We start from the raw sequence: 18,588 nt of genomic DNA on the forward strand, positions 1-18,588 counted from the left end.
CCAATGGTAGAGACCGTTTACTGAATCCAAATTGTTGTCTCCCTCCAATCGTAGGACTCCCTCTTGATCTAGTTCCATACGCTGCCTCCCGTCATCCTCTTCTTCGAAATTTGATGACAGAGCTTCTTCCTCAACCATTTGAGTGTGTAAATCGATGACGTATTTCCGCCCCTTGCTTTCAAGTGATAGAGTATTTTTCTTCCAATCATGCTCAACTCTAGCTTGTATTAGCCACCCTCAGCCCAGAATGGCATCACACCCTTTCCTCTTCAGCGGGATCATGACGAAGTCAAACAGGAATGGCTTTGTTCCAATCATTACTGGTTGTGCTATCAGGTTTCCCAATGGTTTGATTCCGTGTTGGTCGGCAGTCAACAACTAGAATGTAGGTGGCCACAATGTCAACTGTCCCAACCTCTTCAGGTATCCTCTGGTAACACATTGACACCGGATCCTCTTTGCACAATCGTATCTGTCAAAACAATCCCAAGAATTCCCATTTTGACGACTGCCGGATGTCGTCCGAATGAAAGGGCTAATAGTATCGGGTCTTCTGTACTTGCGCCACCTTCTTTTTCCCTTCCTTGTTTTGTTGGTAACTTAGTAGTTGGAGCTATGTTCGTGAGTGTCATACGAAGTTGAGGCATAGTAAGCAGCAAATCATTTATTTTGACAGGTACCTCGGTTTGTAATATTTGCTGTACAATGTTCTGTTCTACGCAGTTCCATGTGGAGGTACCAGTAGTGTCCTTTAGGTGTTCTTTCTCTGCCTGCATTGCTTTCTGGATCTCTGCTCGCACTTCTAGTCGCTTCTTTTCTTCCATCGGGTTGGGGTACACTTTTGCTTGCTTTCGTGTGATGGCTAGAACCTCTTCTTCGTCGGTCTCAATGGTGATGAAATTTACTCCCAACTTCGAACACTTGGCATCTTCATGATTTGCCGGGTCCACACCATCTACATAATAATTTTGGTGTGTTTGCTGTTGTACAGTCTTGGGCAAAGTGGCCCCACAAATTACATGCTTTGCATTGAACTATGGGCCAGCCATTTGCATCGTACTGAATTCGACTCTTGCTGCCATTATTATTGTTGCTATTGTTGTTGTTTTGTCCTCGTCGATTATTTCTATATCCTCTCGACGTGGCACCCTTTGTACTGGTGTTCTCGCTCCCTCTTGACGCGGAAGCCTCTTGTGTCAGGAACACTTGTTGAGGACCTCGTGTTTTTAGATTGAATGGGCATTCCTTTGTGAAATGTCCCATGATCTAGCAAATCTCGCAAAACTGGTCCTTCGGATAGGATCCCTTTGTATGGCCTTCTTTCTTGCAATTAGTGCACTATAGCTCATTTCCCTTGGTCTCCTTCTGCATGTTCTTGAATTCTTTCATCATCCAAATCATATCTTTTTGAAGGGCGCGAACCTTCTTGCTGCCTTTTTCATCCTCACTGCTTTCTTCTTTTAAAGATGCGTCGTCATCTGAATCAGACGAGCTACTCTTCTTTTTTGTCTTCTGCTCGCTTTCCAGATTCATTGCCCGGTTGTATGCTTCAGTGTATGACAATGGCGGCACGATCTTCATCTTCTTGCGCAACTTCAGGTGTAGGCTTTCAATGAACCATATTTTCTGTAGCCCATCAGCCGACTTATTCTCCATTTTATTTATCAAATCTTTTAATTTCCTTGTGTAGACTTGGACCGTTTTATTTTTCCCTTGTTTTGTATTGTATATCTCTGCTACAATTTCGTTGTCGTTGCGCAACAGTTGAAATTCAACAGTAAACTCTTTCTTGAGGTTATCCGAAGTGGTTAATTTTTGGGGATCTGTGTCAGTAAACCAATCAATTGCGACACCTCGTAGGGTTGCTGGAAACTGTCGGACCCATTCGTTTGTATCTGTTATGCCATTCGCCGTCCAAATTGTTTCGCATGTTTTACAATGTTGGATCAGATCGGTTGCTCCATCGACATCGAATTTTGGCAACTTTTCCTTTGGTCCTGTCATTACTATTCGAAGTTGAGGGGTTTGTGGTGTACCTGCGTTGTTTTGCACTCCTGCACTGTTTTGGACTCCTGTGCTGTTTTGCACTCCCGTGCTGTTCTGCATACCTGCACTATTTTGCACACCCGCGCTACTCCCGACAGTCATGCTATTTGGTGAAGAAGGGTTTTCGTCAACCGAAGCTGGCCATTCCAGAAGTGTATCTCAGACGAAGAGTTCACTCCATGCTCGTGCTCCCTCGGCACTCCGAGTCGTGCTAGTCAATCCTCTTCCGTCTAGGTTCTCTTCTCTCGGCGTATGCAGGTTTGGAAACTCCTCCCTTGCTTCTTCCACCAATTCCACCCGCTGTCGAGTCTCCTCCAACAATTCTTCCGTGCTACAGTGGCCATCAGTAAGTTGTTGAAACCTTCGTCTGTGTTCGGCTTGCTGTGCCAAAATTAAGTTTTCTTGTGCGGTGCGTATTTTGTCCTTTTCCTTTAGCTTATTCTTATTCTTGTTTAGCTGATTCGGCATTAGTTTTCATCCGTCTGCTTGCATACTAGGTCCATCGGGCAACGGCGCCAAATGTTTACCGTACTGGGTAAAGAAATCAACGCATACAGATAATAGATAAGAACAACAGAACTACTTGTATTATTCACATATGCCAAGACATTACATATAGATGATTTACAATGACCCAAAAGGGTGTATGAATACTTTTCGAAGAACCTTCTTGAAGGAGTCTGTCAGCTACATGACAATTACCGAAGGGCCCGTCGGCTACCTAAAAAGAACCTTCCCGAAGGGCCCCATCGTCTGATACACAATTTTACCGACAACATAAGACAGTGTTGGCTCCAAAGTTGGTGACTCATGGTCGTTTGGCCTAACTACCTTTTTAATCAAATTCTCTTTCATTTATTATGATGTTTATTAACAATTTAGTTATATTTTGTTCTATGATTTGTCATTTTATCTTTATATCTATTATATTTATATTTTGGCTTAGTAAATAAGAGTTTAAAAGTAATTAATATTGTATAAGCTCTTTGTCATTATTAATAATGATTGTATAAATCTATTATATTAATGTATTTCGAATGTGCATATTATAATTGACTTATTTTCATCTTTGATTTGTGTCTTCTAACTATGATTTGATTATAATACATTTAATAATTATATTTGTGCTATCATTTTATATATGATAAATATAATTTATTATCATATCTATTATATTGAATTTTGATATATTGTGGTTATTATCTGAGTAATTCATTAATAGTATATTATTATATTTTTAATCATTTATATAATATCTTTAATAATATATTCTTTGGTTATTTTAATAAAAAATTAATTATTAATATATTTATTTGATTAATATATTTTCTTTAAATCTTATACTTATTATTGAATTTGGCCTTGGAAAGGGGACATTACAAAAAACCACCGCTTAATAACCACAACACTCTTCAATGGCGTACCTGTGGTAGAGTATATGTGCTCCTTAGTCCTTTGGTCAACTCTATGCATATATTTTGTAGGGAATGACAACTCTGTATATTACGAAGATTTTGAAACACAACACTTTCCCACTTCCAATTTCTCCACCATTGAAGCTCTTCATTGTTTAGGAGTTTCACACCATAAAATATGCCTTTGCCCTTTAAACTTTGAGAAAACCATTCCCTTTATATCTTGATAGAAGATTCACTACCCAGTTCATTGTGTAAAATCTTATGATAGAACTTGTGCAACACATGTATCTATGATGCTGAGCCACAAGTATCCGAAAACCCTGCCCGATGATTTCTTTTAATGGGACTGAACTCATTCAGAACTAATGATTTTAACACAAACATCTCTGTCTCATGTATTAGCACCAGGAAGAATGTTACATCTAATGGATATATATTCAGGTATTCTTTCATAATACACATGACACTGCATTCACTTCCACAAATGGCTAAGAGCATCTATGTGAGAATATGTTTCTTGTGGCTCCTGCACCCAAAGAAAGCTAGAGTAATGCCAAATAAAGGAATGGCACCATCAAATTCTTGAAACCTTCCACTGCAATAATTGATATAGGAGACTTCACGACTTTAGCTTTGTCAATATCGAACTTCCCAATGAGCATACATGGCGCCGCGAATAATGATGATGGCGAACAAGCTAGAACCAATAGAAAGACTTGATCAATCAAATATTTGATACTTAATATAATGTTTGGTAATAATTTGTTGTGCACCAATCGCTGACCCTTCTATTCAGGGCAATCGAAAAAAAAAACACCGTTTTGGAAGTCATGCAAAAGAGAGAATTCATTGGTAGGCTTAAATATTTAGCTCAATTATATACTTAATTGATATATAGTTGAACCTTATAAACACTAGGAAATATTTGGTTTGAGCTATATTGTCCAATCTCAGCTATGGCCAAATAAAGTTAATGTAAAGTTTCTGCAAATTCTGAACAACTAAATTGATATAATGCCTTTCTCTACTTGCTGAAGATGATCTTGAACATATCAGACCTGTATATGAAGTGTTATTTGGAGTATAATAACTATTCTGTAAATGTTTTATACTTGCTACTAATCGGATAGGGAAGTAATGCTAAAGGAGCTGACCTTATGTTTTTCGTGTGTCCTTTATCCACATTTTACCCCTTATTTATATTGCACTCAAGAGGCATGTCTTTAGAAAGGACATGACTCTTTCTAAGTCGGCCCTATATAAATTAGTGATTATCTTGTCAAGATTGGCATCTCAAAAGAGATTATAATTGGTTTGTAAATATACTAACTATACTATGCAAATAGAACATAATAATTGCTCCCATTGAAGACGTCGATTAGGTTATGCATGTAGGGTACTTAAGAGATCAATCCTTTCTAATGATCTCCATACTTTACTAGATTTGACGATCTGTAGTTCAGACCAGTTACGATTATCAGAGTTACATAGAATTAACACTCCCTCTTAACTTGATAATCATATTGAGAGATCACATATCGAGCACCATCAATCAAGATAAATAAGCATAGATTGATACTCTGTATCTATCTGAATCTTCTAGGTATGTGGTATCATTGAACACATGATACTATGTCATATTACTATCCCTGTGATATGACTTATACTAGTGATAACAGTATTGCACGAAATGCAACATATAGGATAAAATTCAAAGAATGATTAAATTCTTCCTTTATCCAAGTTGTGACTCATAGGTACTGACAGGCTTATATCATAATATGATCTTGAGTTAAGATCTACCAGCACATGATAAGATTCAGAGAATAATTAATTTCTTTCTTTATCCAAGTTGTGACTCATAGGCATAGAAATGTCTACATCACAATATGATCTTGAACTCATCCAGATCTGATAGTAGTTCTCTGCTGTTCAGTACATTATCTTAGAGATCATCATCTCTCATAATGTCTTTTATACAAGTGTTCATTATTTGAGAGATCGTCACCTCTTAGATAATGAATACAAATGGTGAAGCCCATAATAGTCAATAGCCTGGCAATAATAATTTTAACACAAAATTATTTTATATATAATTAAAGAATACAAGTGTATTATAATTCAACCATACCAAGTCTACTTCTGAAGTGATCTATCTTCACTCGAGAGAGGTTTGGTAAGAATATCTGCTGTTTGATCTGTAGTGCAAATGTATTCTAATTTTACAGTATTCTTGTCTACCATATCTCTTACATAATGGTAAGGAATTTCAATATGCTTGGATCTGTCATGAAAAATTGGATTTACAGAAAGCTTGATGAAACTTTGATTATCACAGTGAATAATAGTAGGATTCATGCGTTGACCAAATAATCCCACAAGTAACTTTCTAAGCCAAAATGCTTCTCAAGAGGCCATTACTGCTGCAATGTATTCAACTTCTATGGAACTCTGTGCTACTGATGCTTTTTTTCTGCATCTCAATGATATCATTGTTGTGCCTAAACTGAAACAACATCTTGAAGTGCTTTTCCTTTTTGGTAAAACTTCCAGCCCAATCTGAGTTTGTGAACCCATGTAGGTCCAAGTCAACTTTCTCATACTTGAGCCCAAGGTTAGAGTGCCTTGTAAGTATCTCATAATGTGTTTGATTGCAACTAGGTGAATTTCCTTTGACTCACACATAAATTGACTTAAGACATTAACAACATAGCAAATATCAGGTCTTATATTTACTAGGTACATAAGAGACCCAATCATCTATTTGTAAAGAGTAGAATCTATGGAGGGTGATTTTGCAAGTGCTTCCTTAAGTCTGTGTAGATTAGTCTCCATTGGAGAAGACATAGGTCTACAGTTCCACATTCCAAATCTCTTCAAGATGTCTAATGTATACTTTCCTTGATTAAGAATGACGCTATCAGAGTTCTGCCATACTTCTAGTCTTGGAAGTAATGAAGGAGTCCTAAATCTTTCATTTCAAATTCTCTGATTAGATCTTTCTTGCATTGATCTATAAGATGATCATCACCTGTTATTAGTAAATCATCAACATACAGTATCAAAATTATCATATCATCTTTATCCTTTTTATAATAGAGATTTGGATTAGCTTCATTTTTGGAGAATACTATACTGGAGAGATAATTATCAATTCTTTCATACCATGCCCTTGGAACCTGTTTAAGCCCATAGAGAGCTTTCTTGAGCCTGCAAACAAAGACTTTAGGGTTATGAGTTTCAAATCCTTCAAGTTGTTCCAAATATACCTCTTCGGTAATCTTTCCATTCAGAAATGTTGTTTTCACATCCATCTGATGTACTTTCGATCCCTTCAATGCTGCAATAGCTAGGACTACTCTTACGGAGGTGTATCTGGCAACTAGAACAAAGTTTTCTTCATAATCAATTCCCCTCTTGAGAGAATCCTTTGCCTACGAATTTGGCTTTATATTTTTCAACGCTACCATTACCATCATGCTTGATTTTAAATATCCACTTCGAAGAAACAACATATTCTTTCAGGCCTTGGAACAATTTCCCAAACATCATTCTTAATAATGGATTGGTATTCTTCTATCATAGCATTCTTCCAAGTTGTATGTTTAATAGTATTTGAAACATTGGTTGGTTTTGATTTAGATAAATCACTCATGTTTGTTGCATAACTAGAAAATCTTTTGGGTCTTTTGCTTTCTCTAAAGGTTTCAGATGGTGCAGTGAAGTCTTGTGCTTCCTTTATAGTCTTAATAGCCCAAAAGTGGTCTTTTCTTTGGATTTTGAGTTTCCTCAAGATTAAGATTTTGAATTTCATCTTCAATTTCTTCAATGTTCTCCCTCTGAAACTTAGATTCATGATTTGCCTTAGAACTAGGTCTATGTGTAGGATCTTTAGAACTAAGAGCTCTTTTAAATGCTAAAACTTCTTCAAATATTACATCCTTACTGAGTTCAATGTTTTTCTGACCAGGTATGAAAACTCTATATGCTTTAGATGTTTCACTATACTCGACAAAAATACCTTTCCTCCCGAAGGGCTCTAACGTAGTTCTTTTTTCTTTTGGAACATGTATGTATATTGGGCACTCGAATACCCTAAGATGGTTTATATTTGGTTTAACCTTAGAAAAGACTTCTTTAGGAGTTTTATCTCTAAGGTGGGAGTGAGGACTTCTGTTTTGAATATAGACAGTAGTACATGAGGCTTCTGCCCGAAGATAATATTCTAAATTTTGATCAAATATCATAGGTCTTTGCTTCTATAATTGTTCTGTTCTTCTTTTCGGCTACCTTGTTTTGCTGTGGGTTATAAGGAACTGAATACTCCCTCTTAATTCCCGCTTCTTTTCAAAAATCATTAAACAAATCTGAAGTATATTCCCCTCCATTATCAGTCCAAAGTGTTTTAATTGTGTCCTAATAGGTTTTCAGTTAAGGTTTTGAGTTTTTTAATTCTCTTAAGGATTTCTTTTGATTCTTTACATTTTAAGAAGTAAATCCATGTTTTCCTAGAGAAATCATCTATAAAAAGTATATAGTACCAAAATCCTCTAAGAGAAGGAACAAACATAGGTCCACACAAATTTGAGTGGACTAATTCCAAAAAATTGTTAGTTTTTCTAGTGCTATCTTGAAATGGACTTTTGGTGTTCTTACCTAAAGCGCATCCTTTGCATATGCTTGAATGATCTTTATTCAACTTAGGTAAACCAGTAACCATCTTCTCCATATTCGATAAGGCTTTGAAGTTTAGATGTCCTAACCTTCTATACCACATTTCATTTATATCAACAACTTCATGAATTAAGGCTTGAATAGGTTCTATGTTTAATTCATACAAGTATCCCTTTCTTTGACGAATTAATTTTGATTTTTTAAATGAAGAGTTCTTAGACCAAGTCATTACTTTACCATTCATGAATGTGACATTATGTCCATCGTCTTTGTTAATGTATAGATTAGTTGAAGAGTTACTCATAACTCTTATAATCATATTTATGTTATTTTATATAAGATATTTGATATACATACATATATATATACACACACAAATACACACAGTTATTTTAAATATATAAATAAGGCATAAGTTATGATTATAAATCTATTCACATCGATAGAGCATTCCATCGAGATAAATAATTTGAAGTTATTATATGATCGAGCGTCTATAGTAATAATTAGTATCGGCATGTTAAATCAACGATGGTTGACTTTAACGCGATTCCTGCCATTAATAATAAGTCACGCCTGATAGACGTGACTCTTGTATGAGTCACGGCTATCAGTCGTGACTCCTAAATGAAAGAATGCCCGCATATAAATATCCCGTGCATCTCTATTCTATACATCAACGAACACAGAATTCAAATTAGTCTTCAAGTAATTACAGAGTAGGGAATATCCTTTATCGACTTGTAGTACATTATTGTAGAAAATTATTCATACCAAATTTTGTCCCATATTATATTCTTATCTAGAACAGTTATTCTGTATAATCAAAGCATTAGTCTGATACTTTAACAATCTTCAAGTGCTGTAACAAAGATTAAATTCCTCTGCATTCCTGGTACATAGAGTACTCTTTTGAGATGGAGAGAAATACTTGACTTCAGTTTCAAGGTGCAATTCCCAATTCCTTTGACTTTATCACCTATGGTAACTTCGCCATTAACTTCTTCTGATATTGAGTCTTGTATTTCTTTGTATCCTGTAATGTGTCGAGATGATTCACTATCAGTTACCCATGCTTTGTTTGATACTTCATTTGATAGTGCAGAATAAAATACACGTTTCTCAGGTTCATAGTTTTTTTCTTTCCTACTAACATTTGTACAGTTTACTTGCTGCTTTGTATTCTTAGGGAAATTAGATCTATAGTATCCAAATTTTTCACATTTCAAGCATTTTATTTTGGATAAATCTCTCTTAGGTTTGTGATTTCTTTGATTATCCTTCTTCTTCTTGAAGTGCTTCTTCTTACCTTTATGGGAATTTGTGTTGAGAACATGAAATTCTTCATCTTCAGTTTTCAGTTTTCCTCCTTTTTTAAGTTTCCTAGATTCTTCTTCAAGGCAATTTACTTTAAGTCTATTGAAGTTTGGAAGATTGTCTCTAACACTTACTCTTTGTGAGAATGTTTCCCATAAATCCGGTAACCCATCTATAGCCATAAGTTTTAGCTCTTTGTCTTCAATTATGTTCCCTATACTTGCAAGTTCATCTCTTAGACTAGCCACCCTTAGGAAGTATGAATTCATAGATTCTCCCTTTTTTATCTGTATATGATTTAGTTGCCTTTTTAGTGTACGGGTTCTAGTTGCATTGTTAACCTCATATGCATTTAATAATGCATTCATAATATAAAATGCTGTCGGATGTTTCATTAGCATAGGTACTCTTTAATTTTTAACTCCATCTAATATGATTTGCATTGCTTTCCTGTTTCCTTTACTCCAGATAGTTTTATGAGGATCAACATTAGGTTGCTTGGATTCTTTCCCAACAAATTGTTTCACATCATTGTCTTCAAGAATCATAATAATTATGAATTTCCAAGCAACGAAGTGTTCTTTTCCATCAAACCTGTCTTTGGGTCTGATTGTGCTAGCCATTGGATGTAGAAGAATGTTGCTAGATATTTTAAATCTGATTGTCAATTTGTTCAACTACCAGACCTCTAATGCCATGTAAAGTTTCTGCAAATTCTGAACAACCAAATTGATATAATGCCTTTCTCTACTTGTTGAAGATGATCTTGAATATATCAGACCTATATATGAAGTGTTATTTGGAGTATAATAATTATTCTGCAAATGTTTTATACTTGCTACTAATCGAATATGACAATAATGCTAAAGGAGCAGAACTTATGTTTCATCCACATTTTACCCCTTATTTATATTGCACTGAAGAGACATGTCCTTAGGAAGGACATGACTCTTTCTACTACCAGAGCTCTGATGCCATGTAAAGTTTCTGCAAATTTTGAACAACCAAACTGATCTAATGCCTTTCACTACTTGCTGAAGATGATCTTGAATATATCAGTCCTGTATATGAAGTGTTATTTGGAGTATAATAATTATTCTGCAAATGTTTTGTACTTGCTACTAATTGGATATGGCAGTAATGCTAAAGGAGCAGACCTTATGTTTTTCGTGTGTCTTTTATCCACATTTTACCACTTATTTATATTGCACTGAAGAGGCATGTCCTTAGGAAGGACATGACTCTTTCTAAGTCGGCCCAATATAAATTAGTGATTATCTTGTCAAGATTGGCGTCTCAAAGGAGATTATAATTAGTTAGTAAATATACTAACTATACTATGCAAATAGAACATAATAATTGCTCCCATTGAAGATGCCGATTAGGTTATGCATGTAGGGTACTTAAGAGATCAATCCTTTTGAATGATCTCCATACTTTACTAGATCTGATGATCTGTAGTTCAGACCAGTTACAATTATCAGAGTGACATAGAATTAACAGTTAATATCCTGTTCTTATAATGTTTTGCTGAGACAAATGTTTTCAAACTTTCCATTATATGAGCCACTCCATATGCACAACCTAACAACACAATTTTTTGCTTCCACTACTGAGCGGGGCCACTGGGAGAATTATTTCCACGACAATGTTTATTTACAAACATTAGGAATGCAAATATTAATGCAAACAGTAGATTTTTTTGGGCATTTAATTATTTCCATGACAATGTTTATTTACAAACATTCGGAATGCAAATATTAATGCAAACAGTAGATTTTTTTGGGCATTTAACTTCAGTTTAATATTTCACACGTGCGACAATTCCACATAGAGCTTTACAAGGCGGATCCCTTAATGCTATTGGCATTATAAATCAATTAGACTTAGATGATTGTCTATTTTTGAACACATCTTTGCATTTAATACCTTGTTGAACCTATTTCTTGGCAAAACATCCTTGAAGCGGTGCAATTTGTTTCTCTTCGTACTTAAGGTTTCATCAAATGGACTTTGAACCATAAACTTTATTACAGTTCTGGTAAAATTTGTTGTTTTTTATCTAATTTTCTAAGTAACTCCCAAAATTTCCATAAACCTTTCATAAACCATGGAAGAATTTAGATGATGCAGGGCTAATTACATGTCTATAGTCAAGGAGATCACTCATGGTCCAGCCTTTTGAATGTTTGGCACCTGTAGGGGAGGCAAGAGCAATGCTATTTCTGACTAGGACCTACTAAGGTTCACTTACTTCCAGAGCTCTGATGATCCATTTGATAACAACAGCAATTCCTTGTTTCTTCAAGTCGTTAACAGTCCTGATCCTGATTACCTCTTATCCATGCAGCATCATTACCAATTTACTGTGTCTTTTTTCTTTTTTCCTTTACCACTGGACTAGAGGAAGCCTCTAATTCTCTTTTGAATATTATTCACTTGGTGGCTATGAATAGCTAGATTGGGGCATAATAAATGTTGTAGGAAGATAGATTTTCTGAAAAACCTGAATAATCCCCCCCACGGAGATGTATTTCTTGTTCCAGCCATCCAACTTCTTCTCAAATTTTGTTTTGATCCATAGCAACCTTTCCTTCTACTTGGGATTAACGGAAAATGGGATTCCCAAGTACCTAACTTGTTTGTGAGGACCTCCCATTGAAGGTCAGTTTTTTCAACCAATCTGGAGGCATTTAAGCCCATCCTAGCAGTGAGCACAACAGATTTGGCCTTTGGCCCAGAGGCAAGACAAAAACGGTCTGGTTTTTGAATTGGGTTATAAACATTTTTCTCTTCCAGATCCATAAAAACAGGGTATAATCAGCAAACTGTATCTTTAGTGAGTCATTATCAGACAATGTGATGATTTTGATCCTTGGCCAGAATCCCTAAGAAGATTATGGGCTGCATCTGAGGCTATAACAAACAGAGCAGGTACCGATGGACATCCCTGTCTGATGGACCTTTCCAATGGAAAGCTTCAGTCATGATCCCACTTATGTTAACTTGGGTAGAGACATCCTTCAGTAGGGTGCTGGCCATAATGCAAAACTTAATAGGAATCCTAAAAGCCTCCAAAGTCATCATCAAGAAAAGCTGGTTAACTTTATCATGTGCTTTTTTAAACTCTAGAAGGATCATGGCTGAATTTTGTTTAGACATTCTTGCCCATTTCAGGGCTTTCTAACTAGTGATCACATTCTCAAGTATTTATCTGCCTTTAATGAAGCCAGTTTGGGTACTATTGACAAATTTGGGGAGAACCTTCACTAGTCTCCTGGCCAAATACTTGGCAAGAATTTTGTAAGTACATTAAGGGGATGATAGGCCTCCAATTCTTAATCAAGGTTTTATCTCCTTTCTTTGGGAGCAGTTTTATCATTCCTTTGTTTGTGTTCTTTCCAATGGATTCTTTAATCAATGGTTCCTTATAATTGTTGTTGACCCATTCAATATCGGTTTTGGAGTATTCAATAGCCAATCCATCTTTTCTTGGAGACTTATCATTGTTTAGGGTAAAGGTAGCATTTTGATCTCATCCAGGGAGATTTCTTTTCTTAAAGCACTAGTATCCCCTTCAGTGATCTTCATAGGGATGATCTTTCTAATTCCTTCCTTGGCTCTAACATTACTTTCTTGACGCCCTTCAGAAATTAAAAAATTCCTATAGAAAGATGTATTTGTTTTCTGATCTGTTGTCCTTGATTGGTAAAACAGAAACCTTCATTACTGATCTTGTCAATATCCTCTGTACTACCTTTCTCTTTCAAGTACCTTAAAAAGAATTTGCTACCCTTATCATCATTGTTGATCCAGTTAAATCTTGATCTCACTCTAAGCACTTGGATCTTATAGTGCTGCAACTTCCTTAGAGTATTTGGCATAGGAAAGCTCCTCACAAAGCCTAATATTATTAGGATCTTCTTGAATCCCAGTCTCAGCCTGAAGTAGATTTTTTTGCAAAATGTTTTCTTGTCTTCTCCTCTCTATTGCAAATTTCTTTCCAATCATTTGGAACAGGGTTTTCCACTGATGCAATCCCACTTCTCAATTTCACTGTCCTCTCTCAATATCCACTTATTGATCTCTGTAAGGGTGAAAACAACATCTCTGTAATCCGCATCCTTAAGTAAAGAGGTGTTCATCATGAAATATTCTCCCTTTCTGAGTTACACATCAGAGACAGTTTTGATCAATAAACTAGCAAGGATAGGATGATGATCAGAGATGGTATATGGATAGACCTCCACACTATTACCTTCTTGATTTGATTCAAAACTGAAGAAATCCCTACTGCCATAAAACCTGTGAAGCCTGCAATAGATTGTTTTTCCACCTTTTTGAGCATTACAGAAGGTATACCAGATGTGGTTCTGATTTATCTTCTCTTCACGCGGATTAAACAGGTTGAGGCTTTCATTCTATGTTAGAACTTGCCATTTCCTTCCTAATCCATGTTTAGGCCCCCAATCTTGTCTTCTCTGTTTTCACCAAAAAAATGTGTGTCCCCAAGAACCATGGGATTTCTGGCAGACTACATAGCCACTTCCATAAACCACATCTATCCCATTGGTCATTGGGAGTATAAATGGAGAAAACACTGAAGGACATCTTGCCATTACGAGTTATACTGATAACCCATATAATTCTGTTACATGGAGAGGTGCCAACTTTTTCTATATGTTGAGCCCATTTTCTTGAAATTGGGAGGGCTGCTCCCCCACTTCCTTTCTCATGCTTAATGAAAAAATTGAAATGCATCTTTCCAAATTAGTCTGAGGTTAGTTTCAAGAGCAAAGTCAGTAGTGTTGACCTTGTAGAGCAGAAGAATATCTTTTTCTTTTTCCATATTCATAAACCTTCCAACAATATATTTTCTGTCAGGAGATTCTAGACCTCTTAACATTCCAAGAGATACATCTAATGCTCATCTTCATGTTTGTTCAAGTTTGCCAGCCAGCTATTCTTGTAACTGTAGAAACATTTAGGAAGCTTGTCAGACTCAACTCCTTTGGAGCTAGGCTCAACAATAATGAGGCTGATTTTTTTCGTCTTGGTTTCCTTTGGGAATTCAAACTTGCATTTTCTTGCCTTTACCAGCTGATATCACTTTTCCTACCTTGGTGGTTTTAATTGCATGTGAGGCTTTTGGTCTTGAATGGGTTGGATCTATAGAAATTTCCTTATCCCTAAACGTATTATTATCTCCTTCAGGATCTAGGCTAATCTCAGAGTCCTCATAATCTTAATACGATCTTGAGTCTCAGTTGCCATTATCATTGGGTTCAGGATATACCAAGAAAAACCTTATTTTCTTTGGATTCAGACTCCAATGCATTGACTTCACTCTCTTCAGGGAGAGCCATAGTGCTAAGAAGAGTCAGGTTATTGGCCCCTCTAGACTCACCCACAAATTGACCTCGAGCATGACCAGAATGATTATCTACCATGGTGACAATCCTGCTCACTGTAAGACTAATACATTTCTTGGACACCACATCCTTGACTACCTCATTAGGCCTTATATCAGTCGACTTGGGGTTGTGTGAGGGATTCTCTGCCTATCCATGGGGATAATGTTTAACCACAGTATTATTCCTCGGGATCCCTTTGTTGCTAAGTTTTCCAGTTGAAAACCTGGGACAATAGACTTAACTGGAGAGTTGTAATCAGACTTACTATGTTTGGGGTCTTTTCCACCTACCTTATTAGAACTTCAAAATCTTGTGTGCCAACCTAATTTTAAAAAGTTATTTGTCTGTATTCTCTCACAATATCACACTGTAGCAGATCGTGGCCAATACACACTTTATTTTGCAACTGACAAATATTAACTGATTTTACTACCATATTGAGATTTTTGAGTATTTTTGAACAATGAAATTATAAATCCAAATTATCACTGATACTGTTAATTTTATACAACTTAATCATTAGCAATGAATCTGAATCATAATTTATTCATTTCTGTTTAACCACTTTTGTGGCTGTTGTAATGTTGTTATGATATATTTAAGTTAATATAAATTTTTTTTTTTACAATTTTATGAACATTTTATTTTCAAACACTAACAACTACCTTGCTGCTAGGGGATGTCTGGCTGACCTTGGTGCATTTGGGAGATGTATCAGATGTTCCTGTCTGTCTTGGGGAGGAACAAACTTCCACACGGTGCTCCTATTTCTGCCACACATGTTGGAAATGTTTAGAAGATTTTAGATTTTTTGGAGACAGCTAAGGGACATCCCCTGCTCCCACCTTGTACCGAAAACACCAATGGGGATGGGGTTGGGGGCTTTGAGGGCTGGTGATGTGACCATAGAACACAGCAAGGAAGGTTATTAGATTAGGTCACATGACCTTAAGTATTATTTTATTTGAATCACCCAATAGACAAACAAGAAACAAAGATATACTATGATTAATTTTACACAATTTTTAAATTTTTTTCATTTATAACTCATTTCCTTATCGCAACATGTAGTTTTTGGTGTCATTGATGGCTAGCTTTAAATAGATAATAAAATTCCTTAATTGTAAATATACTTAATTGTAAATTCCTTGCGTGTTGATGGATTAACAAGTTTTTCCGTTTAGTCCTAGTATTCCTATTTTAAAACAACTTTTACGATATCAGGCAGTATTTAGTGTTTAATTTAATACAAGAAATTATTTATAGATGCTTAGTCCTTTGGCTGCTTCAATAAAAATTTGGTGTGGCAAGTATTAACTAGGTTGCTGGTTCTATGGCTGCCACAGTTTTGTAAACTGATTATGTTTTTAATTCAGAAAAGCTGTAAAACTATAAATGATTTCTCTTTGAGAACTTTATGTTTTCATATATCTAATATTTGGGGTTGTTTACTATTAATTATTGCTCCTGTAATAATAATCAGGGTGTAGACATGTTTGGAGAACGTGTTGGGTTTATAAAATTCAAGGCAGAGGTTGTGGATAAAGAAACAGGATCAAAGGTATTCTTAAGTTTTGTTTAGGAGAGTCTATCACTGTTATTTTTTCCTAGATAGATGCTCATAAGGGAAAAAGGCATTTCTTCCTGTTTCACTTGTTATTACTATTAATACTCAAGATACACTAGAAGTTCCAGTAGATAATCTAGTTGTGGTCATGACTCATAACAATGATATTTATACATATTGTTTGTAGGTTAAAATCGGAGTTTATTTGCAGAATGCTCCTCTTTTAGCAGTTTAGCATTTACAAAATACTTGTTTTCTTTAATTCAGTCATGTTGACTGGGATAAATCTGGGATATTCCTTAACCTCATTATCTTTGGTCAACATTAAGTGAACAGTTTTTGTACATGTCTTTCTGGACAGTATCCACCAGAGTATTTTCACTTGTTTAATTGTCAACATCATAGGGTAGGACACCCTTTTTATGTCTTTCTACCAGAAAACACATGCATCTATTGCCACTATTATGACTTATTCATGCTTTGACCTCTTTGATTCTGTATCGTTTGCATGCTGGTATTGGCTCTGTGAGCATGCATATTTCTCTTCCTTGAGGTTGATCTTCAAATTCAATGGATATTCCTTAGTGTCTCAAGTTTTTATGGTTCAAACAGTTAATTTTTTTGTAGGATATTCCTCTTCTGCATCTTTTACTATTAATAATTTAGATGCATCAACTTTTATCATTCTACTTTTAACCTCCCGCCCTTAAATGACTGTTGAATTTCTCTATGATGATTGTTTAGACTCTAGAGCATGGTACATCCTTTTTCTCATCCATTAGTTTTTTGTTGTTGTTGTAGTTATTGAATTGTCTTGAGTCTTGACTATTTAATGTTGCAACTACTGGTAAACTTTCTTAAAAAGAACCTTTTAGCCTATTTATAATGCATTGTTTTTTAAGCTCATCACCGATAAAGGTTTTCCTTACCATTTGACCAATGTTTGACATCTTTCCTTTACTATCTTTTATGCATTTATCTTATTCATGCTTTAGGCTGTTTGTATTCCATATTTTGAAAGCTTTTCTAATTTGTTCTTAACTATCATTTGTGATTTATTTATGTAATAACCCCAACTGGTTATAAGACCAAATTCTTCTCTAATTCAGTTGTTTGACATTTCATCAAACACTTTGCAAGCAAGCTCTGATACCAATGTAATATCCCTTGCCCAAACTGACTGATTTTAGCTCAAGGAATATTGTAAAAAACTTGTATGCTGCCTTTCAATGTTAAGAAATTTAGAATGTTTTCAAATGATATTACAATGCCTCTTACAATGAACTAATATGCTAGGGCAGTTCTTTTTGTATTTTCAATGCACATACATGGAAATTAGATATGGAATGCATACCTACAGCCAACTGACATTTTGACAAACAATTGACATACAACTATTATGCTGATCATATATGCTATTAGATGGACATTTCGTCAAACAAATGGTATGCAACATGTATCTTCTTTATTGAATTCATTCTCATGTACAATGTTGCTATGAATTTGCCAAGACAAATGGGCTTACAATAATGACTACAGTAATACTAAAATCTGATTCTGAATTATCACAGCAAAATCATATGCCTAAAAATTACAAAGTTAAACTACTAATAGTTGCAAGAGGAATGTGATAATAGTGATGCCCAAGGATGAAGATGAATCAAATATAAGTACTCTAGCGGGACATCGTTCTTGCGTACTGTAGCAGCCAACAATAAATGTATTCTCCAATTTAAGCACAAATAGAACTCCTAAATTGAAGCTCTCCTGAATACCAAATACAGTGGATATTTCACTACCTCAAATGGTTGCAACACTAAAGAGTTGACATTCTCCAATGGCTGATTGAAATTAGAAACCTTAGTTTCTTCTCCCAAGTTCTTATCAAATGCAATTCACAATAATCGGATGACTAACAATGAAGCTCTCATGTCTATTTATTCTTTTCCTTCACCCTTCTAGAAGGAAATAAAATATTATTTAATTGCATTCTCTAGAAGCTTCCCCCTTTCCAAGGCAGTAATTAGTTGTACTTCTAGAAAATGCACTCTCTAGAAGCTTCCCCCTTTCTAATACAATAATTAGTTATTCCTCTAGAAAATTAAATTAATTAAATATAAAGTCACCTTTTTAATTTTAATTTATTTAATGA

At 35.3% G+C, this 18,588-nt stretch overlaps 1 protein-coding gene across 1 annotated transcript in view; it reads left to right on the forward strand.

The window, feature by feature from the left end:
- NUDX14 (nudix hydrolase homolog 14) overlaps positions 1-18,588 on the forward strand; it is a 118,669-nt gene that overhangs the window by 54,187 nt on the left and 45,894 nt on the right. Inside the window, exon 4 of the mRNA XM_089830630.1 lies at positions 16,353-16,430. Within this exon, the coding sequence (XP_089686756.1) occupies positions 16,353-16,430 (78 nt within the window). The remainder of the gene's footprint in view (positions 1-16,352; positions 16,431-18,588) is intronic.

The sequence above is a fragment of the Cupressus sempervirens genome, chromosome 1 (assembly GCF_028749045.1).
Source record: "Cupressus sempervirens isolate cs-2001-9-10 chromosome 1, ASM2874904v1, whole genome shotgun sequence".
Classification (NCBI taxonomy): domain Eukaryota; kingdom Viridiplantae; phylum Streptophyta; class Pinopsida; order Cupressales; family Cupressaceae; genus Cupressus; species Cupressus sempervirens.